This window comes from Herpailurus yagouaroundi, unplaced genomic scaffold, assembly GCF_014898765.1.
Source record: "Herpailurus yagouaroundi ecotype Mexico unplaced genomic scaffold, PumYag 190, whole genome shotgun sequence".
Classification (NCBI taxonomy): Eukaryota; Metazoa; Chordata; class Mammalia; order Carnivora; family Felidae; genus Herpailurus; species Herpailurus yagouaroundi.
In genome coordinates this window covers 10,272,333-10,298,287 of record NW_024412421.1, presented here as the reverse complement: position 1 = coordinate 10,298,287, position 25,955 = coordinate 10,272,333, and the positions used below count along the sequence as shown (strand labels likewise).

Below are 25,955 nucleotides of genomic sequence, written 5' to 3'. Positions count from 1 at the left end.
TTGCAGCTAAAACACTGACATGATGAAGGGTCAGATCTGGTCGTCAAAGCTCCAACCACCAGCTTCTGCTGTATGCTTCCCTCTCAGCTAAATGTTAATTGCTTAGGCACACCCGGTTCCTTGGCTCGGGTGTCCTATTCGTGGGTATATGGCTCAGCTGTTGTCTTAAGCCCCTTCCAGAAAAACAAAAAGGAGAGCTTAGTGGCAGTGCACCATTATTTGGACTTGAGCGTTGTCTTGATTTCCTGGCGTGCCCAGCCTACTTACACGTAACAGTATGGAATGTAAGTTCTACTTGGTGGGAGGCTAGAATCTTGGCAACTTCGTTGTAGTCACAGGGTGAACACAAGAAGCCAGTTGCACATTCGTGCCTTAGTGATGCTGGCAAGAGCTGGCATTTTGCTCCCTTACCTGCTGGAACTATGGTTTAGGGAGAAGGGGAGTGTCCCAGCAGTGACAGGCAGAATGTGGCCCAGCATTAGCATTTCACAGAGGAGAAGGACAGCAATACCCAGAGACAGCCACTACTCTGAGCTGTTGGCTGGATTCCACCCTTACTGTTTTAGTTACAGGCATGTCATTATGCCTTGTGTGGATTTGTTTCATTCATTCATTGTATACCGAGAGGCTGCTATGTGTGTGCCAGGCACTGTTTGGGACATTTGTGGACCATTTTTGTGGACTGTAATATCTTTCATCCTAAAAGTCCCACGAAGCAGCCCTTCTCTACATTTTATAGAGAAAATCGAAATTCATAGTGGTTCTATGACTTGCCTGTGACTGCACAGTTAGGTGACAGAACCAGAATTTGAATTTGAGCCTTTAACTCTGAAGTCTGACTTTCTGTGGTGTCAGTGAAAATTTTAAACAAACGCTAGTGCCCAGGCCTCAGCAGCAGTGATTCAAGGGTGGAGGGGTCTTTTAGATTTTGAAGTTCACTTTTTAGCTTGCTATCCATGTACCAAGAATCAAGTATCAGCATCACCGAAGCTCAGTTTGTTTTTGAGATATAATTGACATTAGTTTTGGGTGTGCAGTTTATTCAGTACTTGTGTATATTGCTAAATGGTCTTGTTTTTTATTTTTCCTTGTGATGAGAGCCTTTAAGATCTAGGTTCTTGGCAACTTTCGAATATAATACAGTATTATCAACTATAGCCACCATGCTTTACGTTACACCCTCAGGACTTATTTATTTTGGCTTGTTTTTTGTTTTTTGTTTTTGTTTTTGTGCGCCTGGTCAGGAGTTCGGGTGCATTCCTTTCCCCTGTGAACTTGAGCCAGCTGGGAGTAGAGGGCTTGCTTGACTGATTTACTCAACCTGGGCAGAGAAGGGGAAAGAAAGCAGAGATGTCAGGGTCTGCTCCCGTGTGAAGCCTGGAGGTGAGTGAAGGCTGTGGCCACCATACCTGAGGTAGATGGTCCATAAGAGTTTGAGCTTTTGAGATGGACCCCAACATAAGGCAGGGATTCTCTCACCAATCTGGTAAATTCTTCCCATGGGGAGGTAGAAGGGAAGGGTCTGCATGAGAAGTGCCCCCCACCCCTTGCAATATACGTGTCCTGTAAGGGCCAAGGAGGGGATGTGGGGCTGGGAGGAAGAAGGCTGCCCCCCTTTAGAGACCTCTGGTCAATGATAAGTTGACAGATTAGGGGGTATATCTCAGGGGTAGAGCATTTGACTGCAGGACTTGACAGATTCTTCCAGGCTGGGTGGGTACAAACTTCCCTGGATGTGACATCCAGCTAGACTCATGTCAGCTTCTGAGCAGGTGGGCAAACCAGCAGACTTGTGCTATTTAGCACGCAGTCTTACAGCTGGCATAAGCAGGAGTTAGGCATGACCCAAAGGAGGCCAATACACTAGCCCTGGGATTCCATCCGTGTTGCCAGCTGGCCCCTGGGCCATTGTGCTGTGATTTCCCAAAGGTTCTTTGGGGAGCAGAGCTCCATGCGATCCTGCAGCCCTCTCAGAAGTGAACGCGTCCCTAAAGGATATTTCGACTTTTGGTGCCACAGAACCAGCGAGAGTATTGGAAGCTTAGAACGAAGATCTTCACTCGCCCTCGCCAGACAGACCTCGGTTCTCGAGCCTACCAGGTACCCAGAGGTAGGAACCTGCCTGGTGTGTGCTCTCAGGTCTAGCGGGGCCCAGGGAGAATGACCTGGGAGAGGAGGTCGAGGTAACAGACCTCCCAGTTTCAGTGCAGAGGAAGGACAGGTTCATTAGCAACCGGACCAGACTCCCTTACAGAGTCAAAGGAAGTTGCAGTGGAGTCAGTAGAGGCTTTGGAATTGGCCAGATCCAGATGGAAGTTCTGGCTCTGCCTTTAATAGATTTGATTAGCTTCTCTGCTCATTTCCTCATCTCTGAAATGGTCCTAGGCAGGGGTGATTGGAAGATTCATCAAGATTATGCCTGTAAAGCTCTTAACATGGATCCGGAAACAGCGCTTAGTATAAATATTGGTTGTTACTGGTTACACAGAAGCCTATGGCAGGGGCTCATGGAAACTCCAAGGCCGGAGGTAGACCAGAGAAAAAGAGGAGGACCCCTGGCTAGCTTCATGAACTTGGGCCTGCGCCAGGGTGTGGCATGCCCTAGAAACCAGTGGCTGCTGTCAGCAGGGACACAAGCAGCCCTGTTTAGCGTCCTGAGGGCAGAGGCTTTCACACAGGGCAGACCACAGCCCATCCCCTGATGCCTGGAGACCAGGAAGAGGAGCTAATGGACGTCAGTGACTGCTATCCTGTGGGCCCGTGTGGTGCAACTCAGGACAGAGTGTAGACAGAGGGGGAAGGAGGGGGAGGGGTCAGTGGTAGTGGCTGGGCCTAAGTACCTAGAGACTGGTGTAGGCTCTGTATGGGCTTCAGTTACTGGTGGGGCCGGCCATTGTATCCATCCACAGCTATCTAATGTGCCAAGTTCTGTGCCACTTTAACAGAGGGATTACTGTTTGTGTGGAATGTGTACCCTGCCCCCCCCCACCTTAAGTAGAAATGATTGCACCATCTTGCCAGGCTTGTTGGGAGAAAGAGGTTTTCGTGTTTCCTTTCCCAAATCCGTGAGCCCATCAGGTCCCAGCTGAGGAAGGAGAGGACACAGGAACATCTGAAACTCCTTTATTACCCTGAGTATTACAAATAGAACACAGTCACAGTATAAAAAAACAGAGCAGGAATTAGGTGCAGGCAATGACACAAAGTATGCACTGGGGACACATTCCTTTCAGAGTCTACAGCTAGTTACTTGGAAAAAGCCAGTTATGATTGTAAAAATTTTCTCTTTAATAACAGTAATTCCACTAAAATTATACAAAGTACATTCAATACTTAAGGGTAGGGAGGAAGCCAGTTTGGCCCGGAAGCATCATCAGTCGACTCCAACAAAGGAAGCCCAGCTGGGCTGGGGGAAGTTGGGGGTGGAGGTCCGGTTGTAAAAAAAAAAAAAAATGGATCGGTTAAAAAAGCCACCCACAAGGAAGCAGGGTGAGCGTGCACGTTCCTGGAGAGGGCGGGAGGCCCAGCCGGCATGCTGCGGCTGGGCACGGGCTGGCGCTCAGGCAGGCTCCGAGTTGGTGGGGGGCAGGTTTTTATGCTTGAAATACTGCACAACTTGTTGGGGTAGTTCCGCCAGCACAGCTTTGGCCAACGTCTCTTTTGCTGCCTGTGGGGTGGGGTGGGGTGGGGGGGAGGGTTGATAAGGTGGAGAGGAGAGACAGGGTTACTGGAGGAAAGTCGTGAGGGGCACCAGGCCCAGACAGCTGCTGGAGGGAGAGGGTGTCCCTGGAGGACAAGAGCGGTCTGGAGGGCCAGAGTGGTCTATAACGCGCATCCCTTGTCCTGGCCCAGGCCTGAAACCCCACTGCTAGCAGCGCTTTCCTTTATATGAAGTCTGATTCTTACCTTGAGCCCTTGAGATGCCTGGGAGTAACGTTTTAGGATGAATTTGTGTGTGGGAAGCTTCTGGGGAAAGAGATGGTGGAGGCGAGCTGCATAGCCTACTCCCCTGGCAGATACTTCCTGAGCACCTCCTTGGCCACCATAAACGGGCTGGGACTGTCTGGCTCACCGCTGAATGCCCAGCTGCAGGCCAGGCATAGGGAGTCAGTCAGTGTCCTCAGCCTGAATGGGGAGCCAAGGCCCAGCATCGAGCCTCAGGAAGCTAATGCCCCAGAGGAAGGAGCTGGGCCATCTCAGGCAAACCCAGAGGACACTGGGCAGAATTGTGAGCACCACTGGGTATAAAATATGCAATCGGTTCATGCTGGGACTAGTTTGTAGGATCTGAGCCACAGAACCCTGAGAGGCCTTATGGCCAAGGGAACCCAGGCCCATAGACCTCAGGGACTTGCCCAAGGCCACACAGTGAGCTTCTGGTCAAATAAGAGTTGGGCCCCAGGCTGGCAGTACAGGGGTGGCATCTGAGAGACTGCTCCCTCTGGGATCCTGGTGGGCCCAATTGCCAGAGCAGTGACCTTGTAGGCAGACCTGGGGTCACCTGCAAATAGGCTCAGAGCCACCTCCAGGAACAAGGCGGGGCTACCAGTCCCCCTGTGGAGGCCATCCTAAGATGGGCCTCGTTTCCTGTCTGTGAAGGATGCTGGCTGAGGTAAGGTTACCAGGAAAGCCTCTCTCACCTCTGGGCCTTTGCTCTCACACCACCCCCCCCCCCCCCCCCCCGCCCGCCCACACCCCTGCCTGGCTTTGACCCACAGGGCTAACTCCCAACTTCTGGTTCAGGACCCAGGTTAGAGGGCAGGGCTTCCATGAAACCCTGCCCTGGAGCCCCAGTCTAGATCAGGCAATACCCCGTGTGTTCCTCGAGCTCAGGGAAGCAAGTGCTCATGTGGTCGCGGGGCCTCCTCTCGGGGCAGGCCCTCGGGATGGGGGGGGGGGGCGCAGTCAATGGAGCGGAGGGTGGAGGAGCCTCAGGTTAGGCAGACACTCCCCAGACTTTCATCCTCACTAACTGGTTGCTGGGGTCCCGTAAGTGCCCCCTCCCCAGCCCAGGCCCACACTCACGTTGCGGAACTCTCGGAAGGGCACGAACTGCACGATATCGCGGGCGGCCTCCTCCCCCGTGTGGGAGCGCAGTGTGCGGCTGTCCCCGTCTAGGAACTCCATGGCAGCGAAGTCGGCATTGCCCACGCCCACGATGATGATGGACATGGGCAGCTTGGAAGCCTGCACCACGGCATGGCGCGTCTCCTCCATGTCACTGATGACGCCGTCCGTGATGATGAGGAGGATGAAGTATTGCTGCGGGAAGGAGACAGCAGGTGTGCTGAGGCCTCTGCCCCCCGCTCCCCAGCCTCCCCCAAACCTTCGGACCCCTGGGAGGAAGGCAGCGCTCCATCGTCAACAGCTGCGTTCTTGGCAGTCAGGACCACGGCTGAGAAGGGAGACCCATGCTGGCCGACGGACTCGGGGACCAGCCTCCCTGGCTCTGTTCCACCTGCACAGAAACCCCCGCAGCCCGCTTGTGCCCGATCGGCACGGCTGGCCTCTGAGATGGCACACTGGTCATGCAGGCGGGCGCTTCTGGCCCTGTGGGACTCTGCTGGTAGTAAGTGACTTGGGGTCACACGGCAGACAGCATCAAGCCATGGTATTAATTCCACGCAGGTCTTTAAATTCCACAAACTGTACCCAGGAGGGAGTCTTGTTTGATTCTAGTGTGCCTTTAACGCCTACCATTTGCAAACCTTCCTTACCAACAGAGAGGCGGGAAGCACAGCCCTTCAGGGGACCAGAGTTTCTAGCTAGACTTCACTATCAGGTCCTGTTGTGTTTATTTTTACTGTTACTCTCTACATATGGCAAGTTTAACTTTTCGCTTAGTTGGGCTACAAAGTTTCTTTATAAAACTACTTAAAAACACTAATTAGCATGGGTGATGTTGGCCATAGCGTGAACTGCAAAGGGCGGGGGTGGGTAGGCGAATGAGATTCAGAAAGGCTCACTGGCTGGTCTGGGCAGGGACCCAGCATTCTAAGCAGGCTAGACCTCAGTTTCAACTTGGCCCTGACCTTAGCACCCTCTGGCCCCTTTTTGAGGAATGTGGTTTTCCTCCTCTGTAACATAAGCAGAAAAGCCCTATGTGGCCCTAATATTCGGAAGCTTTTGCCTCCTAGCCTGATCCTCCGGATTCTCAGGAGAGGAAGTAGGGGGCCCAGCCTTGTCCAGGTGATTGAGGGCAGACCCAAGCCAGATCTCAGATCAGCGCCTGGCCACCTTCTCACCCAGCAAAGCCATTTGCTCCCTGGGGAACATACAGAGGCCCCCTTGGATGCCCTGCTCTCCCCCTTGTACCTCACACAGTCGTAGCGGGAGCAAGTGAGCCGTGTGGAGGTGTAGACACACCATCCTAACCCCCCTGCTTCCTGTGGCTGCCGTGTAGCACATCCTGCACTGTGCCTTTAAGAGACCAAACCCTGGGCTGGGGATACCTGTTGCTATGGAGATGGCAGCCTAGATTCCTGCAGTGGAGGGCAGCTGCTGCCCTTCCCCCTCCCCTCCCCTGCCCCCCTCCCTGGTTGGGGGCCTTATAACCCCATCTACACCCTTGTTCCCCCCCACAGCCCACCCCTTCCTTAAGGAAGCACCCCTTCCTTAAGTGGCCCTCTGGCCCCCCCTTCCATCCTGCAGGATAGTCCAGAGCATTATTTCCCAGGCACCTAACCTGGTGGGAGGGAGGATGCCTGACCTCCATCAACAGGTTCACCACTGGGGGCAGGACTGGCCTCCCACCCTCCTTCCAACGGACCCTCCTGGCTTTCCCCTCTCAATCGGCCGCACCTCTACGCTAGGAGATTGGAGCCTGTGGCCCCCAGGCCTCCTCCCTCGGGCCTTAGAGCCTTCTTCCCAGGGAAGTGGGCACAACTGGGGCCTGGGTTCCCGCAGGACCTCGAGTACCAACTGCCAGGGTGAAGAAGTCCCTGCTAACACGGCAACAGTGCTGGCCCTCCTCACCCTGTGCTTCCCATTTTAGAGATGGGGAGAGGGGCTGAGAGCGGTTCAGTGACTTGCTAAAGGCCTCACAGCTGGGAACGAGCACAGTGTGGGTTCAGACACCAGCCTGGCTGACTCTACAGCTGGGGCTCTTTCCACAGTGTCCTCCTCTACCACCCGCATTTTGTGGCCGAGCCTCTCCAGTAGTGGGCCCTGGCAGGGAGGCGGTTTCTGCACCCCCTCACCCCACACCGTGGGGTCAGACAGCCTTAGTGTCCAAGACAGCAGCCCAGGGAAGAGCCCAGAAGCATGGCACTGGACATTAGCCCTTGCTAATGCGCCAGCCCGCCATAATGCTCACGACCACGTGCTCGACCGCAGCTTCTGCCCACCTGGGCAGGCCTTGGCAATGAACGTGCAGCTAACAAGTCCTGGGCTCCTCACCTACCCGGGGCAGAGTCAAGGTTGTCCAGGAGCCTCTTAAGCCACTACAACCCCAGGGGTCCACAGCCCCACCTCCAAGACAGAAGTGGGAGGGGGCCGTGGGAGAGGAGAATGAAGGGCAGAATCAGGAGGAGGGAGGAAGGGGGCTCTACTGTCCCCACAGAGAGCCCGGGTCTCCCCAACCCCAAGCCTTCCTACCTCCGTGCCCTTCCTGGTGCCTCTCCTCCTGCCTGGCATACCCTTCCAGCCACAGCGCCAAGATCCATCTGAGCGTCCACACCTCCGTCCCAAGCAGATAGAGGGCCCTTCCGGGCCCTGAGCTCTGCTTCCCCTGCCAGCATTACCCCTCGGGGAGGTCTCCTCTGGATGCTTCTCTCTCCCCCCACACTCTGAGGACTCCATGCTCCAGAAACACAGCCAGTCAGTGTTCCAACCAAAATTAAAACCCCCACTACGACTCAGGGGTGGAGTATCTTTTGCCTTTACCCAGAGGTTCTTCAGGCTTCTGGAACTGTAAACAGTCACTTCCCCTAATGCATTTAACATGTGATCTGATTTGTAAAAAATCGACCATGACAGTTCCAGGCAGTCTGGGGAAGCTGCTCCCTGGCTTATTTCTGGAAGCTGGCTACAGAAGATTCTGGTGGTGGGGGGAAATTCCTAGGATGACCGTGTCCCAGCTCCCCCCGCCACTGGGACAGCAGATACCTAGGTAGCCAACCAGGAATGGGCAAGACCCAGGGTTTATGGGCAGAGGGAAGGATGAAGGTCCCACGATAGGGACCCACCTGGCCCCAGCTGAACCTCTTAATACCCTTCAGTGGCTCCCCACAGCCCTCAAGAGAAAATCCAGATTCCTCACTGGCTTCCAAGGCCCTGTGGTAGCTGGCCCTCATCCCTCCCCATTCACCCCTCTTACGTCAACACTCCTTCCCTTCAGTTATGTCCAAACACGGCACCTCCTGGCCTTTGCCTCTGCTGTTCCCTCTGTCTGGGGCACTCCACTCATGGCTAACCCTTAAGCATCCTCCAAGCCTGGACATCACTTTTCCAAGAAGCCTTCCCTGAGCCCCCTTAGGTTAGGCGCACCTTTATGATCCTGTACCTCCGTCACCATGGGTTTGCTCACCTTGCGCCCGCAGCTGGTTTCCAGGCCAGGCTCCCCACTAGACTGCAAGCTCTGGAAGGGCAGAGGCCGTGCATCACAGTCTCCCCAGTGCCGCACAAAAACCATGATCCAGGAAGACAGGTTGTGTGTGTGTGAACGGGAGAGGACAGGCCTGCACAGAGAGCTGCCTCCCACCACCTGCTCTCGAGTTCCTATATGTGGGTGTGCATACATCTAGGGACAGGGAAGGTGAAGCCACACCACGTATTGCCCCTAAAGCGGCTGTGCAAACGTGTCAGTTAATCCGCAAATTATTTCCGTTTGCCTTAGGTCTAATTGTGCTCAGTGCCATCAAGAGGTGACCCCAGAAGATTCAGCCGCCCACATTTCTTGAGTGCTTACTGTGTGCCAGGCACTGTGCTGAGCAATTTACATGCCAAACTGGTTGAATTCTCACAGTGTTTCCATGAGGCAGCCCCTGTTGCATCACCTCCATGGTACGGGTGAGGAAACAGGTTCAGAGAGCTTCGGCAACCTGCCTTGGGTCACACGGCCAGGCAAGTGGAGCAGCTGGGGTCTGAACGAGGTCGCCGGGCCTCTGGAGCCGGAGGCTGAACCATCAGGCGGCACCACCTTTGGAGCACAGTGAGATGTGGGACAGCAAGGCCAGAGGTGGAGAAGCCTGTCTATGTGGACGTCAGGGTGGGAAGGGCTGAGAGAGGCCCTCTGTCCCACTCCTGCTTAGAGGTGGCCCAAGTCACACCGGGGTGCGGGGTAGTGCTTCCATGAGGGGTGAGGGTGCCAAGAGGAGGCTGCCTCCCCAGGGTGGGAGGCCAGGGACGTGACAAAAGTGCCTGGGGTGTTGAAAAGATCGGGGCTGGACAGAGAAAAGACCAAGTTGCCCCTCTGGGGAGCCGTCAGCAGTTATTCCCCAGGACACAAAGGTCCCCTTCCTGGCCTTGCCCAGGGGGACCTAGCAGACACAGGCACCTTTCCCCCCCAGGACCACACGTCCCACCCCATCCTACCCTGGCTGCAGGGTAAGCCTGGCAAGAGCACTGGCTTCGCTCCTGCTACCATCCGCGTTTCTTCCTTTTAAACAAGGGTGCGGACCCGTTTTTCCATCCCTTTGAAAGCTGGCTCAGGTGGACAACAGACTGGGGGGGACAACAGCCTGGTTCACAGACGGCAGGCCTCCAGACGGTGCAAGCCCAAGGGCTGCCTCTCGTCTGCCCTCCAACCCATTCCAGCCCTGCACGCCAGGAATGCAAAAGTAGTCCCTCCCAGGCCTTTCCCTGGTTGCTGTCTCACTCAGGTTGCCCCAGATCCTCAGGGCACCCAGGGGGGCTTTATTTCTCCCACCTCCTAACGGAGAGAGGCTCAGAGCAGGAAGCGACTGGCCTCAGGGCCTCAGCCACCAGCGGCCGGGCAGGACTGGCGCTAGAGCAGACCATGCCCCCTGAGGAAGATGCGAGGACCGCCTTCCTTCTCCCCTGACCCACATGCCGACCTCCTTCATGTTGTCCCGGCCTCTGGCGTCCTGTCTGCCTGGCCTTTCGCCTCCTGGGTGCAGGCATCGCATGATGTTGCTAATCCGAACGCCGCCACCTCAAAGTAGGTCCTGTTAGTACCCCCATCGTACAAACAAGGAAACGGGCTAAGAGAGGTTACGTGATTTGCCCAAGTCACAATGAGGAAGGAGTGTGAGCAGGATTCTTCAAACCCTGGCAGCCTGATCCCAGAGCCCCCTGTGGCCTTCTGAACAACTAGACCATGTCTTGCCGTCCTGCCCTCTCCGGGCCAGCCCTGGTGTCCTCTTTCTCACTCTCATAACCTCCACCTCCTCCATCTTTACCACCACTCCCGAAGCCAACCTCCACCTCCCTAGCGACCAGGTAGGGCCTCACCCTCCCTTTCCCTTTAGGAAAGGCCCTGCTGGGTTCCCTTCTCCTGCCTCTCGAGTCCTGCATAGCGCCCAGTCCGAGGCAGGGCCTAGGACAAATTCATCCACCCCCCGCCCACCCCCCCGCCATGATGCTTGAGCACCTGCCACAGGCCGGCAGGAGGTGACGGCGGACACAACAGCAGCAGCCCGGGCCGTGAGGCTGTGAGTCATGGGGAGAGACGCACAACGGACGAGGAAATGGAGACGAGCTAAACAGATGCTGCTGCCATTCTCGGAGTCCAAATGAGAATAAACAGAGGAGGTGGGAGAGCAACCTCAGAGGGTGGGGGCATCTGAGGGGACCCTGAGGAATGGGTGGAACCAGCCGGGCAGAGTGTCATCGGGGCAAAGGCTCTGTGAGGGGAACAAGCTTGTGTGTGTGAGCAACAGGCATGAGGTTGGTGATAGAATCATAAAGGGAGGAAAGTGTGGGGGAAGGGTGGGAGAGGAGGTCTCTGTGGAAGGGAGGGGCCTGGAGGGGCCAGATCTGACATTTGCTGTTAAGAGTATTCCAGGCCAGAGAACGGATTGTAGGGGCCAGAGGGGTGAGGGTGTGGCTGTGGCGTCAGATGACGGAAGACGGTGGCCTTGGCCATGGGAAGGAGAAGTCGAGAGAGAACCTAGGCATGGGTGCAGCTACTCTTTCTTTCCGAGGGGGAAGCCCAGAGAAGGGCAGAGGCTCATGAAGGTCCCCCAGGGGGAGTGGCCAGGCAGGAGTCAGACCAAAGTCTCCTGGGTGGCAGCCCAGGCTCCACCCCAGGGCTAGGAGCTGGGTTTCCAGCCGTGGCTTGAGCCTGACCCGTGGGCCTGGGGACAGGGCCTGGGAAGTACCACACAAGACACTGCCCTTGGGGCCAGGGGGAGAAGACTTCCCAACAGTCAAGTCAGCGCAAATCCCGGTGGGGGAGGGAAGAGTGGACAAGGTGACCCTTGGTGACCCCAACACGGGCATTCGGCCTGAGGCTAGGGAGCAGGGAGAGGACCAGGGATGCAGATGCCCACGATGGCCATCTGCCATGTACTCCAGATGCCACTGGCAGTGTCCGGCCAGGCCCTCGCCTCACCGCTGGGCCAGACAGTGGCCCAGGGGGTAGCTTTAGGGCCCGCAAGGACCACCATCCCTTGGTGTCCATGTATCCCAGGAATACCAAATACCCCCTGTCCTGGGGAGGCACCTCCCAATGATCACAACCTTATTCACCACTAAGCATAAACAGAATCACTGTGTCTTTTTCAAGTCTGTGCTCCAGAAAGCCAGCACCAATCGAGTTGAGCTTGGTCCAACCCCCTTGCCAGACCTGCAGGTAAACTGAGTCACAGAAGGCAGAATATCCAGCTCCCCAGCCCTGTGGGGGCAGGTGGAGCTGGAAAGACAGGCCCCGGTCTGGCCCTCCCTCATGTCAGGCAGGGAGGGCCCAGCCAGTGCCCGCCCTCTCCCACACGTCCACGCCGGTGGCTGCCTACTCACCGTGGCTGTCTGCTGCTGTGTGGCCTGGGCTGCAAACCGAGCCACGTGGTTGACGATGGGTGAGAAGTTGGTGGGGCCGTAGAAGCGGATGTGGGGCAGGCAGGCCGAGTATGCCTGGGCGATGCCATCGACACCTGCCTCGAGGAGAAGACTGTATCAGCAAGGTTGCCCCCCGGCCCTTCACCTACCCTCATCCCATTTGCAGACCCTACCTCTATTTCATGCTCACCCTAAATGCCCCTATGGTGGCCAGTGTAGGTCCCATGAGACTGGAAGCTCCCAGAGGGCAGGGCCAAGTGTAAAGCAAAGAGTCCTGAATATGGAGTCAGGCGGACCTAAGTTCAAATCCTGCCTTGGCCCCTTCTTAGCTGAGGCAAGTTGTTTAATCTTTCTGAGCTCATGTCCTTGTCTGTCAATGGGACTGATAATCTTCACTCTTGGGCAGTTGACAAGAGGGGACCCAGCAGGCTCTTCCCAGAGAAGGAACTTGGCAGCCCAAGTCTTGAGGCCAGCTTTGGGAACCCCCAGGGAAGGCAGATGCTATACCCAAGCCAGATCCTAGGCTGGAAGGTCTCATGATGGCAGGGACCACCCTCTTCCATACCCACCTGGGGCCCCCTTCCTCCTCCAATAGTTTCTCAAATGATTCTGGAGGCTCAGAAATTCTCTTAGGTCAAGGGGGCAGGGGTGAACACAGGCACCACACTCACTGCCTGCCCCTTTCTCTCCCCCTCCCCTCTGGCAACCCTCAGTCCTTGGGTGCCAAGGCTCTTTGTGGAAGGCAGGGGGAGCAGGGTGGGGTTAGGGCTGGGTTCTCCCAGCAAGGGCAGGTGGGAGGCAAGAGGCAGGTATATAATTTGCCGCCCTCACCTCGTCCTGTTCTACACAGGGCTTCCTGTCAATGCGTCCCTTAATTCTCACCTGACCACCCAGTGAGGTGAGCTAAGCAGGTATCATACTCCCTGGGGCAGGTGAGGAGGCAGAGGCCCAGAGAGGTGCAGTGATCTCTCCAAGGTCACACAGCCAGGAAAGGGCAGCAGCTGGCCTTGAATCCAGGACCACCTGACTCCAACCTCCAGCTCTTCCCCATCTGTCATTATGAGCAAGCATGAGGGGGAGGGGAAGGGAGAAAAAGACAAAACCTATACTCTGCCCCTCCCTTTGCCCAGCGCAGACGCAGGTGGGCTTAGCACTCACCCGAGCAGAAGGGGTTGGTAGGGTTGAAGTTGATGGCAAACTCATGGGAGACCTGAAGTGCAGAGAAAATGTTGAGCCGGCAGCCTCCTGGCTCCAAGCCCCACCCACTGCTGGGCCAAGTCTCCCTCTGTGGGTACCTGGCTCTTCAAGCCCCATCCCCACCCCAGGTCAAGGCTATTGACACCCCCCTACATCTGCTTCCACCTTCCGGTGCTGGGGCTGAGCCACACAGAGAGGTCTGACTGCCTTCACTTTGTAATGGGCACCACATCACCCCCATCTCTGTTGGCCAGTGGCGGGGGGGTGGGTCAGGCTGCTGTGTCTCCTCGCCCCACCAAGATAGTTCCTGAGTGGGACAGAGAGGCTTCTGAAGGCATCCAGGTGGGCTCCAGGAGCCTTTGAACTGAGCCTCTGTCACACGCCATCACTGACAGTCCACTTTGTAGGGCCCTGAGGGCTTTCCCCCGACTTAACAGCACGAGTGCTAACAAAGGAGCCTGTGTTATGCCAGGGAGCCAAACGGGATTAGCGGACAGCCTGCTCAGAGCTGGACTGGGGATGAGGAAGCATAATGGGACCAGAGGAACGGGGGGGGGGGGGACAGCTATCACAGTTCCCCTGGGGTCCGGTCCCATTTCTCTGCCTCCAGACCCAGCCCCCAGCCCTGTGGGTTATTCTGCACACTCCCGATCCAGGAACACAGAGGAACAATAACTAGACCCCATTCGGGGCTGCGGGGGCTGCAGAACCCGGGCCTCTGATGGGGCCCTCCCCACTCTCTGTCCTGCTGCCCTCTCACAAAATCCCCACACGGCCCCCTTCCCTACCGCATGCCACAACCCACGTTCAGAGTTTTGCAGGCATCCCCTCACTCCTGGCAATGACCCAATGGGGAAAGGCCTGCAATTACCCCATTTTCAGAAGATGAAACAGACACAGCATGTTCTAGAAAGTTCCCAGGCTCTCACATTTACCGAAGGACAAGGTTGGGACTAGAACCAAGGTTAGGCTGCCTCCTGAACCCACTAACCTCAGAAGGCGTTCCTCTCGGTAGGCGTGCGGACAAGGACTCCATCTTGTTTGTGTCTGCACAATGACCTCCCTCGGGGCTACGTGTTCTAGGCCCCAAGGAGGTTAATGTACGCCCACATGGGAACGCAGGAGGGCTTCTTCTGATCTTTATAAAGTGGTGCACGAAGGCCCTACGTTAGCTAACCAGTAGAGAAGGCGCGCACACAGAGGGCCCCACTTTAGATAACTACCCTGTGACCTCACCACCATGCCCCTTGCTCTGTAAAAGCTGCGGCTGAAGGTTCTGCTGGCCCATCAGTAAGTTATCCTGAATTAAGTTGTGGAAACGGTAGGGAGTGGCTTGCTTCGTTTTTCCCTCTTAAAGTGACTTCTCAGTCCGGAGGATACTTTACCGACCCTCCTCTGCCTTTTAACACTCTTCCACCAGTTTTAAATTAGGAAGATGAAGAGGTCTAGGGGCATATCTGCCAGGTGAGAGCTTTAGTCTGGGCACACACACTCCCAGACGACTCATTAGCTCCAAGATAATTAGCTCTATACAACGCACATGTTAGAAGGCCCCCACCAAGTCCAATGTACCCATTTCACAAGTGAACAGAGGCCCAGAAAGGGGAAGCCAGGTCACACAGCAGAACAGGCCTAAGACCTGAGCCTCTCATGCGTCGAGTGGGAGTTGGAGTCCTGGCCTTGTGAGCCCTCCTGGGCCAAGAGGGGTGAGACTCAGCACAAGGAGTTCACCCCAGGTGGGCCCTATGGGTGACTGGGTGGCCTGAGTAGACACTTCCCTGTTCTGGGCAACAGCTTTTCTGTTCTTTGCTCCCTCAGCCCTAAAGGCTGGCACGGAGCCAGTCCCCTAATGACCGTCTTGGGTCCTCTCCCTACCCTGGGGCCCTCTTCATCCTGACCCTAATCTGGGCTCCAGCTGTGGGGGCTGGAGGTCCTCATTGCCATGGCAACTTCATGAGCCTCTACAGAGATTAAGAGGGGGGCTTGTACCGAGGGGTTGAGAGAGGAAAATGGTTGCCAAGGAAACAGGCCTCCGTGGGCCAAGGACTTCCTACAAAATCAGATTTTAGGAGATTTTAGAGACCAAGGGGGAAAGCCCCCTCCTGATAGGAATGGAGTAATATTCTGCTTTCTCGGCCACCCAGACTCTTGATTCTTCACTGCTTCCCCCCCTTTCTTTGCAGGAGGGCTTGGTGGTCCAAGTGGATGGGGCTGTGGAGGTCACTCATCCAGCCCAGAGGTCCCTCAGGTCACCTAGACCAGCAGCTCCATTTTACAGGTCAAAAGACTGAGGTTCAGAATGGGCCAGGGCATGCCCAGGTGACACGAATGAGCCACAGCAGAGCTGGGATCAGATCTGGGAGACAAGCGCTCAGCAGCCCAGCCCCCTCCTATGCTTGCTGCCCTGGTTTGCCTAAGAAATGCCTGTAAACAGGACAAGTTTCCTGGAGGCCATAAGCCAGATTAGGGGCCCCTGGGGGCCTGTTGGCCACAGGTCTTTGTCCTGGGACTCCCTGCTGCCTTGTGACAATCAGTGGTTCTGTTCACCAAGCCTGGCCCGAAGTCAGTGAGTTACTTAAGACGAAGTCAGTGAGTTACTTAAGACGTTGCTCCCTGTGGCCCTGGCAGGGGCAGGGCATGGGGGAGGGAGCTGAAGGGACCCCAGAGGGACGGTCCTCTCTGAGCCTCAGTTGCCCCATCCTTACAGTCATGGACTGTGCACTTCCCCACCGCAGATCTTTGCGTGCCCTCCTTCCCGCCTCATCCCTCTCTTCATCTGACCGACTCTGGCTCATTTTGAACGTCCAAGCCTTCATGTCATCTCCTCAGGAAAATGCTTCCTGAGTCCCTCCGCCACCATCCAGGGTAGGGGTCTGCTTGGGGCGCAGCTGGCCCAGCCCCAGGGAGGATCGAAGGTCCCAAGTGCACGTTCCTTCGAGCTTCTCACCCTCAGAGAACCAACACTTCTGTCTGCTCAGGCTGCTAGGCCACCGATTCACTGTCAACAAACAAGTTCTGCACTCCTCATGTGTGCCGGGAGCTGGGACACAGAAAGGAGGAAAGCAGGGGCCCTCCCGGACCGTGAAACCCTGGAGGGAGGCAACAAACAGGCCAACCCACACATACAGAGGCAACCATAAAGTTCTGTGAGGACACTGCCTCTCACTGGACGAGAGGAGGGCCCCGCATGAGCTTCCTCGGGGAAGACCTCCCAGAGGGAAAGATCTCTTGGCCTCTAAGAGTGGCAAAGAGGTGAACAGGAGCAACAGGCCAGGGGAAGGCCAGGCGCAAAGGCCCTGAGGTGGGGAGCAATGAAAGGAGGTTCAAGAGGCTGGAGCAAGGCCAGCTAGAATGAGAGGGAGGGAAGGGGCTGGAAGGGCCAGGCCTGGCATGTGCCCTTGCCCATCCTGGCTCCCACATCCCTCCTGGCGCCGCCGGGCCCTCCAGCCTGGCCAAGCCCGAGCCTCTCCAGAGCTGCCCTGTGACATTTCCAAGGAGGCTTTTGAGCGAGAAAACGTCTCATTCAGCCAGAGTTCTTTCAAAGCTGGCTGGTGTCCTAGCAACGGGCTCTTGCTGGGCCTGGCCGCACCAGCCTGCCCTGCCCCCAGTGGCATCACTGTCTGCCCAGAGGCCCAGCTTTGGTTCTGCAGGATCCTGCCCCCTGCACCCCCACACCGAACGGTGGCCAGGAGGCCACAGAGCCGCTCCCTAGAATCCTAGGTGAAGATGGTCCTCCCTAGAGAGTGTGGGAGGGCAATGCTCGCTGGAAGCAGCGTGGGTCACAGCAGGGCCACAAGAGGGGGCACTAGCTGAGACGCACGTGCAGGTTAGGAGCCCTCTGTGCCCGCCACAGCCCCAGGCCTCTCACTTATGGAGAGGCAGCAGATCCTGAGAACGAATGGAAGCCTCCATTTGCCCAGCTGGAATCCAGGCTCCCTGTTGGGAACATGGCCTTGGGCAAATCACCTGAGCCTCTGTTCTTTCACCTGGAGAACGGACAGCACTCCTTCTCTTCATCCCTCCATCTGGCCCACTCTCACCCTAGCCAGTCCCCACTCAGCAGCCAGAGCGGGCCTTCAAAATGCCAACTGCTCTCTCGCTCTCTCTCTCAAAATAAATAAAAAATGTTAAAAAAAAAATCTTTAAAAAGGGGTACCTGGGTGTCTAACTCTTGATTCTGGCTCAGGTCGTGATCTCACCGTTCGTGGGATGGAGCCCCACACTGGGTGCTGTGCTGACAGCACACGGCCTGTTTGGGATATTCTCTCTCTCTCTCTCTCTCTCTCTCTCTCTCTGCCCCTCCCCCACTCGCTCGAGCCTGCATGCACGCTTTCTCTCTCTCAAAATAAATAAAAGACATTTTAAAAAGTCTTCAAAATGCCAACTGGATTGTAACGTTCTACATGGACCCTCCAGTGGCTGCCCATTGCTGTTTAATTAGCATTTGAGGCCCTGAGTGGCCGGCCCCCCACCCTGCTAGCCATGTCTCTCTCCACCCTCCACAGAGAGGCCATCATGGCCACCTTCTTTCAGTTCCTCCAACTCGCCCTGTCCCCCCTGCCTCCCAGACTTTGCAAAGCTGGTTCTCTCTGCTCTGAACACTCTCTCTGCCCCATCACCAACCCCAATCACTCTGCAAACTCCTTCTTGACTTAGACCATGCCTCTCCAGGAAGCCTTCCCTGCTACCCCCAGGCCAGGCTGGGGCCCTCCTCTAGGCTCCTCCCGGGCCCATGCTGCCCCATCTCAGCACTGATGACCTTCCAGTCCTGGGGGCTTCCAGAAGTATATAGGATGCCCCGTTCAATTTGAATTCCAGATAAACAATGGATAACGTTTCAGGATAAGTATGGCTCAGGCAATATTTAGGACATACTTATACTTTAAAAATATGTTTATCTAAAATTCAAACTTACTGGGTATCCTGGATTTTTGTTTGCCAGATCTGGCCTCCTACTTGTCTTCTTAACCTGACCTGAATACCAGGGGTCAGAGACCATAACTGTCCTGCTCATTATAGCCTCCAACGCCTACGTGAGGTTCAGGCTGAGGAAAGAGTGTGAGTTTGGGGTAAATGCAGAGAACACAGGGCAGCTGGGTGGGCCTCCAGCAACTTCCAGATTCCAGAAAGGCCAGACACACAAACCCCATCTCGACCAAAAGGAAACAGTCCAGCTCCACTCACCTTCCAGTCTGGGGGTAACTGGGCCCCGAAGCCCAGAGCCGGAAACATCTTATCACTAATCAGAGACAGGAGAAGAAAACTACTGTAAGACATCAGGTCAGAGGCCTCACTGCCCCCACCCACCCCTCCCAGCCCTCGCCCAGGGCTGGGCCCACTCTGCCTTGCACACCTCCAAGGACAGAAGGAAAAAGCTCACCACCTCTAGAACGAGCTCTGTGTGAATGATCTACTGAGCTCACACCCACCTCTAAGTACCTGGGGAATGTGAGGCTTGACCCTATCCACACCTGTGGCAGACATGGCTAATCAATCACAGCACTTCTAACCGGTGGGCCTGGATGCAGCTTTTAGGTCCTTCTCAAACTGGGACCTCAGGCATCCGCTAAACCACAGTCGTTACAGAAATATACTGCCTGTCTCTCAACCTCCCATTTCTGTCTGAGAAAAATTCTCCTAAATGAGAACCCTGGCTTAGTGTCAAGGCCCTTCATCATCCAGCCCTAGGACCTACTCTCATCTCCTTCCAGCTGCCCTCCCTCATACCCCACTGGCCCAGCCTTGGCCACCGGCCACTAGCTGTGTCCCAAACACACAGGGCACCTCACGCTCCAATTTCAATCATGTTATATCTCCTTTTGCCCCCAGCCTGTTCCCTGTGGCAAACTCCTACTCATCCACTAAGGCCCAATTCAAATGGCCCCTTCTCTCTGTGGGTTTCCCTGAGGCCTGAGAATGCCTCTCTTTGGTGCTCTCTCGGAACTCCAGTGATTCGTTCCCTGTCTTCCTCCCTGCGTGGGAACTCCCTGAGGGCAGGGATCATGTCTCACCTGTTCATTCACTCAACTTACATATTGAGGAATCCCCTGGCTGTTGTGTGAAGGACAAACCGCCAGGTACTAGGACAGAAGCAGGGAGACCAGTGAGGAGCCTACTGAAGTGGTCTGAACGGGAAGGGATGCTGGCTTGAACAGGCTGGTAGCAGTAGGGGTGGGAGAAGGGGCTAGATTCAACTAGGTTTGGAAAGGATTTGCTGAAAGAACACTGGAGGAGATAAGGGAAGGAAAAAGTGAAGGGTTTTGGGTGAGTGGTAGTGCCTCTCACGGAGATGGGGAAGAGGGTGAGAGGGGTAGGGGCTGGGGCAGGTGCCCAGAGCTTACTGGGTCCTTCTTTGCTAAGTCCGAATGCCCATGAGGAGCCTCAGTGAAGGGACTGAGTGGGCAGCTGGATACAAGGGACTCCAGAGCAGCAACAGCAGGCTCCTCTGCCCAACCATGCAGATGGGGACTTTCACCTCCCTTGCCCTGTGGGCTATACCTCTCTTAATGTGGCCAGGGTGGGTGGCCCCCCACCCCCCACCCCGGACCTGGGAATCAGACACTGGTAGTAAGGCTGTCTCTCTCAAGGAGGCCAAGTGCACACAGGATTCCTGAGCCTGCTGTTGTTCCTGCCAAATCTCCGGCACCTGCACCTTCCTTCCCTGTTCCCCATGTTTTGGCTTCCTAGTCATTCTGCCCTCTGGCCTGGAGGTCCTAACAAGCACCACCTGTGGCAATGATGCCATAACCTTCAAGTGGCTTCTGATCCTCCAAGGCCACACCCCCTACACAGCTTTCCTTCACTGACTTTCCACTGCCCCCCCCCCCCTTAACCAAAGATCTCCAGGAAGCATGGCCACGGGAAGAGGGCCCACACGTGCTGGCTGCTCCTTCCAAGTTCCCAGCAGGAGTGAGACCATTAGGCCATTAGGTGCCAGGCCCAGGAATCAGGATGTCTGGGTGCCAGTCCCCCTGCTCTGTGTGACTTCGGATACATTCTCTACCCCCCTTCTCAAGCCTACATGTCTCCAGCTCTAAAAGGGAAAGTTGCAACAATAGCAAACACGTTTCGTTTTCCATCTTGATTCCTTTTCTTACTGGCTACTTGCGGTACCATATGGAGAAGGATTCCAGCGTGGATCTGGGCTCCGTAGGTAAGAGGTCAGCAACTGACTAGCGAAGTCTGCCGCAGGTGTGGGAAGAGGCAATAAGGCATCATGTGTTGGCCATTCCTAGGTTTGATGATCTTTGGGTCCCTTCCAGTTTGAAAAGCTGAGCTTCCTGGTTGGATGAAGCTGGAGCTGACCTTCATGCTCCCTCCCCAAGTTTACCTGTCATAGTCCTGAATGATCTGCCCGACAGCCCAGATGGCTGACAGATATTCGTTGGTGCCCATGGGGTTGATATAGTGCAAAGAGGAAGGGTCCAGGGGATTCCCATTGGAGGCTGTGAAGTCTATCCCAACCTGTAGCGTGGGGGTAAAAAAAAAAAAAAAAAAGGCCACTCAGGGTGGTCACAGACCCTAGCTCCCTATCCCATCCCCAGGGAACAATGAGCCTGATGGGACATGGGAAGCCCACTCATCTCCCTGTGCCAACCCACCCTTCCGTAAGATGGTCTGACACCTGGAAACTGACTGTCACTCCTTTGGTTCCAGTGCCATTTGGTTCTAGTGCCATTTGGCTCCCTATTGCTCAAGCATAAAGTCTATTGCCCAGATGTGACACAAAGCCAACTCATAGTCCCAAATTCCTTTCTCCCCCTCACTGTCACTACCCACACACTCATCTGTTTCCATTTCCAGGCCTTTATTCATGAGGTTCCCTCTACCTAAAGAGCCAGGCCATCTTTTCTCCCTAATTCTCCTCCATCATTCAGGCCCAGTTTGGATCTGCTGCCCCGTGGAAGCCTTCCCAGACACCCTCTCCCCTCCCCAAGCCACCTCCACCACGAGGCCCCGGGACCTAGGGCTGCCCGGTACGGCAGTGCCCATCTGCCCAGAGTCAGTGCTCACTGTAGGCAAGATACGTGCCCCTAAAGCCAGGTCCGGGACTAGGCACAGAGCACCAGGGAAGATGCTCCACAGGAGCTGGGGCTGATATCTGCTCTCTCAGCCTGCACGGAACTCCAACCCAGCCCCCGGAGGGCTAGCAGATGAGTGGGCAAGCCTGCCTGGCAAGGGGGGATTAGGAGAGGGATCCAGGGAGAAAGATGGCCACCTTAGAACTTGGTCATCGTGGGATGGGTTTGGCATAGAGGAGGTGCTCAGTATCCATTTGTTGAATGAACACACACACACACACACACACACACACACACACACACACACACGCACAGGAGGAACAGGAGAGCCCAGCCTATTGGAATGAGAGGGTAGTGGTGACCAGTGGGGTCAGAGATCAACAAGGCCAATCCCATGACCCCATATACTCATGCAGATGACCTCCTGCCCCATGGAATCTAGAGGTGGTGGTGGAGAACAGTGAGGCAAGGCAGGGAGGTGGGCAAGAGCATGGGACCCCAGCAGGACCCCTGGGCCCCAAGGTCCCCTTTGGGTGAGGAGCATAAGACCAGATGGACAGGACAAGTCTGTGGGGCCTACACTCCAGGCCACAGGCAGAGGCACAGTTCATTTACTAAATACCTACTGTGTGCCAGGCACTGAGTGATTTGCTGAGGTTCGTACAGAAACAAAACAAAGTCCCTGCACTAAAGGTACTCACAGTCTGCAGAGTGGGACAAACAGGGACAAGAGAAAAAATACTTATATAATTTCAGAGTGGCAAGTGTCCTGAAAATCAAAATAGGAGAAGAGACAAGAAGGAAGCAGGAAGCATCAGGGGAGGCTTCCCTGAGGAGGTGACCTCTATGCCATGGCCTGAAGGGTGGTAGGGCAGCAGCCATGAGAAGGTTCCAGAGGAGCGTTTCAGAAAAAGGAAACAGCATATGCAAAGCCCTAGAACCGAAAGGAGCGTGGCATCTTGGAGGAACAGTGGGGTCCTGTGTGCATGGAACTGAATGAGCAAACAGGAGGGGCAGCAGAGGAGACAGGAAGGCCTTCTGACCATTGAAGAGCTTCTTTTCCTGCTGAAGAGGTGTAACCAGCAATCCTCGGAGGGCTGGGCAACCATGCCCTGATCTCTAGCTACACCCTGACTCAGGCCCAATCACCTATGCCCTCTCCTCTGGGCCAGACACACCCTTTGCCCTGGAGAAGTCATTCCCGAAGTTTACCCCATGTCCCTCCTGCTACAGTGGTGACCCAAGCCCTTAGGGAGGATCCTCACTGGGGTTGGGTGGGGTGGGGTTGGGGGGGAGAGACTTACCGTGAACATGAGCTGGCAGCCTCCCAGGATGTAGTCCAGGAAGGAGTAGTCCCGGTTTATCTGGAAGGGATCAGGGGAGTCACTGGGCCCCTGCTCTGCACCTGAGGCCTGGCCCTCTACCTAGTCACAATACCCAAGAATGACCTTTGGAGAGCTGATTGCTCTGTGCCCTGAAACCTTAGTAGAGTCAAGGAGGCCAAGAGAAGACCCGGTCTCATTATAACCAAACTCCAGTCTCTATAACAACACTCAGAGCAACAGTTCCAGTGGGTGAGACTGAGACACACACACACACACACGCGCGCGCACGATGATTCCAGGCAGGGCCCAAGGGCCCAGCGTCAGTTATACCTACCAATTACACGGCAGAGAAAGTCTCAATTTGTTGCTGTTCAGTCCTTAAGCCCTCTTTAGCCCTGACCAAGCTCCGCTCCGAACGGAGAGAGACCAGGCCTCCAGCTCAAGGCCTTCTGCTATAAATTAATAAAGCTGCTAAAACACTGTGTTGGTTTTGATGGTCTTTGCTCCTTTTGGCAAAGGATGCTGGCCTTCTAATTTTGGTGGAGTCAGAGGGGGGTTCCTTTCAAAATAAATGTATTTAAGTAAAAAAACAAAAACCAGCCAAAGAAAAAATCGAAGAATGGGAGAAGAAGGGCTGATTACAAAAAGGAGCAAGTAAGGCAGGTGCCAAAAATCATGAAGGGGAATCTGAGGGACAGAGGCGTCAGGCACAAGGACCCAAAATCACGATGCTGTAACCTGACGGATCAGCTTTCACAGAGCACTTCCGCGTTATGACCTCACTGAACAGTTGTGGAAACCCCAGCCTGTGACAGCGTGGACTCCAGACCGGGACATAGAAGCCTGGGGTCTGGGGTCAGCCAGCTGGCATGGAGAGGGTGCCAGGACTCACTCGGAACCTTCAGGCCCACCGACCAGGGCTCTCGCTGCCCCAGCCCAGGCTGTCTTCCTTAACATCCGCCCTCATTCCAGCAGATGCTTGGCTACCAGACATCCAGGGACAGCCCTGACCACTGCTGGTGTGAACCTCACTCCCCTTCTGGGCCTCAGAGGATCCAGATCTACCACGGGAGTCACAGTTACCAGAGCCCTCGATGATGTTAGTAGACCCCCACCCGATGTCCCTCTGCCCCTGGGATGCCGAACACGCAGTGGGAAAGCCACCAGCATGGGAAGCAACCTCCCAGTGACCTTCCAACTAGCAGAGGCCCTGGAAGGTCATCTCATGCCCTCTCGGACCTCCTTATATCACAGGAAAGTGAGCTGAGACCACCCTTCACATGCTTTACCTAGTTAACACCCCTATTCTACAGATGAGGAGACTGAGGCCCAGAGAGATTAAGCTCAGAAGATCGCAGAGCCAGGATGTGGCAGAACCAGGATTTGAATCCAGGCCTTTCTGGCTCCATCCCCAATGCTCTGTCTATACCTTCTGCGGTGATACCTCCCTGTGTGACCCCAAACCAGGCCCCTGCCCCGTGCCCACCCCTGTTGGCTCACCTTGCAGGAACGCAAGATAATGATGCCCGAGTTCTTATAGTTCTTTTTCTTCCTTTGCTTCTTGGGGTTGATGCACTCGAACTCCAGCTGGGCAACATGGGAAGAGAAAGAAAAGCTCAGCTCAGCGCTTCCATGGCGACTGACCCTCCCCTGGGCCGCAGGATCCCCTCCACAGTGCCTCTTCCAGGAAGCCTTCCTGGATGCCCACTCCCAGAAAAGGTTCCTGACACTTCAGGCTCACACCAAGCTGTGCCTGCCCAAGGTAGGAGGATCTGCATTGCTCCCCACCCCAGATGACTCATCTATGTCATGTCCAGAACTATGTGTATGCCCAGAACCACCCCCCAGGGCCCAGCTTCTTGGGGGGAGTTAAATGGATAACTCTTGAGTGCTCCCCACATGCTGGGCACTTTACCTGTATCATCTCATTGAATTCCCACTCTCTTCCTCTGCCTCATTAGACAGATGGGGAAACTGAGGCTCAGAGGAACTGGATATTTTGCTTAAGAAGTCCTTCTTGATTTAAGGTCCTACAGCCAGAGAGGTGGGATCTGAGCCCTAGTCTGCCCAAGCCTGTGCCCCTCGCCCGGCCCCCGCTGAGGTTTCAGGGTCACACACACACGGGCCCATCTCACCGGGACACCATCACGAGCCTCACACATCTGCGACACTGAGGTCTGGAACTCGCCGATGAAGTCATGGCCTCCGTCGTTGTCATAGTCGTAGCACATGACCTGGGATGGGTCCAGCGAGGTCACCTCAGAGCAGCCCCCAAGGACGTGCTCTCCAGCCCTCTCAGCTGCCTTAGCAAACCCCATGTCTTCCTTTTGCTTATGCTTCCCCAAACCCTCCAGCATCTGCCTCGCTGGCCTGGGATGACACTGTTAGCTCCTGGACTGTCTCCTGCAGGAAGCCTTCCATGATTGCCGGCAAAAGGGGCACCCCAGCAATGGAGGCTATACACTCTGGAGCAGGAAGCTTAACTCCTTATACACCTGTCTCTCTCCGCTCCTCATCTGTCTGGGGCTGTGATCTACCTGTCTTCACAGGCCATGGCCTGAGGCCCTCCCTAGACTCTTACTTTCCCTGACACAGGTACAAAAAAAATCCCAGTTTTTCCATGCTCTCTAATCCAGCCACCACTCCTAGGAGGAAGGCAGGAATCATCATACCCATGCCACCGACGGGTAAACTGAGGCTTCAAGAGAGAAGCACTTGCCCAAAGTCTCGCAGTGGCAGTAGTAGACCCAGAACTAGGTTTCCTAGTACTGTGTTTCAGAATCCCCGCCCTCGCCTTGCCGGCTTCCTCTCCCCCATCTCTCAGACATGGCCCCTGAGGGTTTTTAGAGACCAGTATTCATCGTCCTCATCAGTTGTCCACCTCAAAACACCACAGGGACAACACTTGGTCACCTTCAAGGTGTTTTCACAGTTGTTATCCCAGCTGGCAGCAACACAGCCCTCTGGGAAGAACCAGACAGCCATTCGGTTCCTGTTTTAGAGAAGGGCTCACAGAGACGGGAGCCTTGCCCAGATGGCTCAGAAGGTCAGGCAGACCCGAGATGAGAGCCCAGGTCCCCTGTCTCTCCCCCTATATAGGTTCTCCTTTCTACCTTGATAAGAAAGAGCTTTGGGGGCCCCTGGGGGCTCAGTCAGTTAAACATCCATCTCTTGATTTCAGCTCAGGTCATGATCTTGTGGGATTGAGCCCACACTGACAGTGCACAGCCTGCTTGGGATTCTCTCTCTCCCCCTCTCTCTCTGACCTTCCCCCGCTTGTGCGCTCTCTCTCTCTCTCTCAAAAATAAATAAATAAACTTAAAAAAATCCTAAGTTAAGAAAGAAAGAAGAAAGAAAGAAAGAAAGAAAGAAAGAAAGAAAGAGAGGGAGAAAGGAAGGAAGGAAGAAAAAGAAAAGAAAAGAAAAGAAAAGAAAAGAAAAGAAAAGAAAAGAA

The 25,955-nt window shown here is 55.2% G+C and overlaps 1 protein-coding gene across 2 annotated transcripts in view; it reads right to left on the bottom strand.

Annotated features, from left to right (window-relative positions):
* Positions 1–3,107: 3,107 nt before the first annotated feature.
* The window catches only part of CPNE2 (copine 2), a 46,634-nt gene continuing 23,786 nt past the window's right edge, over positions 3,108–25,955 (bottom strand). The window contains exons 8-16 of one of the 2 annotated variants that reach the window (XM_040498092.1): positions 24,637–24,735; positions 24,002–24,088; positions 22,481–22,540; positions 20,486–20,619; positions 18,340–18,394; positions 13,117–13,168; positions 11,920–12,053; positions 5,026–5,262; positions 3,108–3,667 (exon numbers count right to left, since the gene is read on the bottom strand). In XM_040498092.1, the coding sequence (XP_040354026.1) occupies positions 3,560–3,667; positions 5,026–5,262; positions 11,920–12,053; positions 13,117–13,168; positions 18,340–18,394; positions 20,486–20,619; positions 22,481–22,540; positions 24,002–24,088; positions 24,637–24,735 (966 nt within the window). In that variant the 3' untranslated portion in view covers positions 3,108–3,559. Of the gene's footprint in view, positions 3,668–5,025; positions 5,263–8,908; positions 9,140–11,919; positions 12,054–13,116; positions 13,169–18,339; positions 18,395–20,485; positions 20,620–22,480; positions 22,541–24,001; positions 24,089–24,636; positions 24,736–25,955 lie in introns of those variants that run through there. The other variant, XR_005797712.1, reaches the window with a different exon arrangement.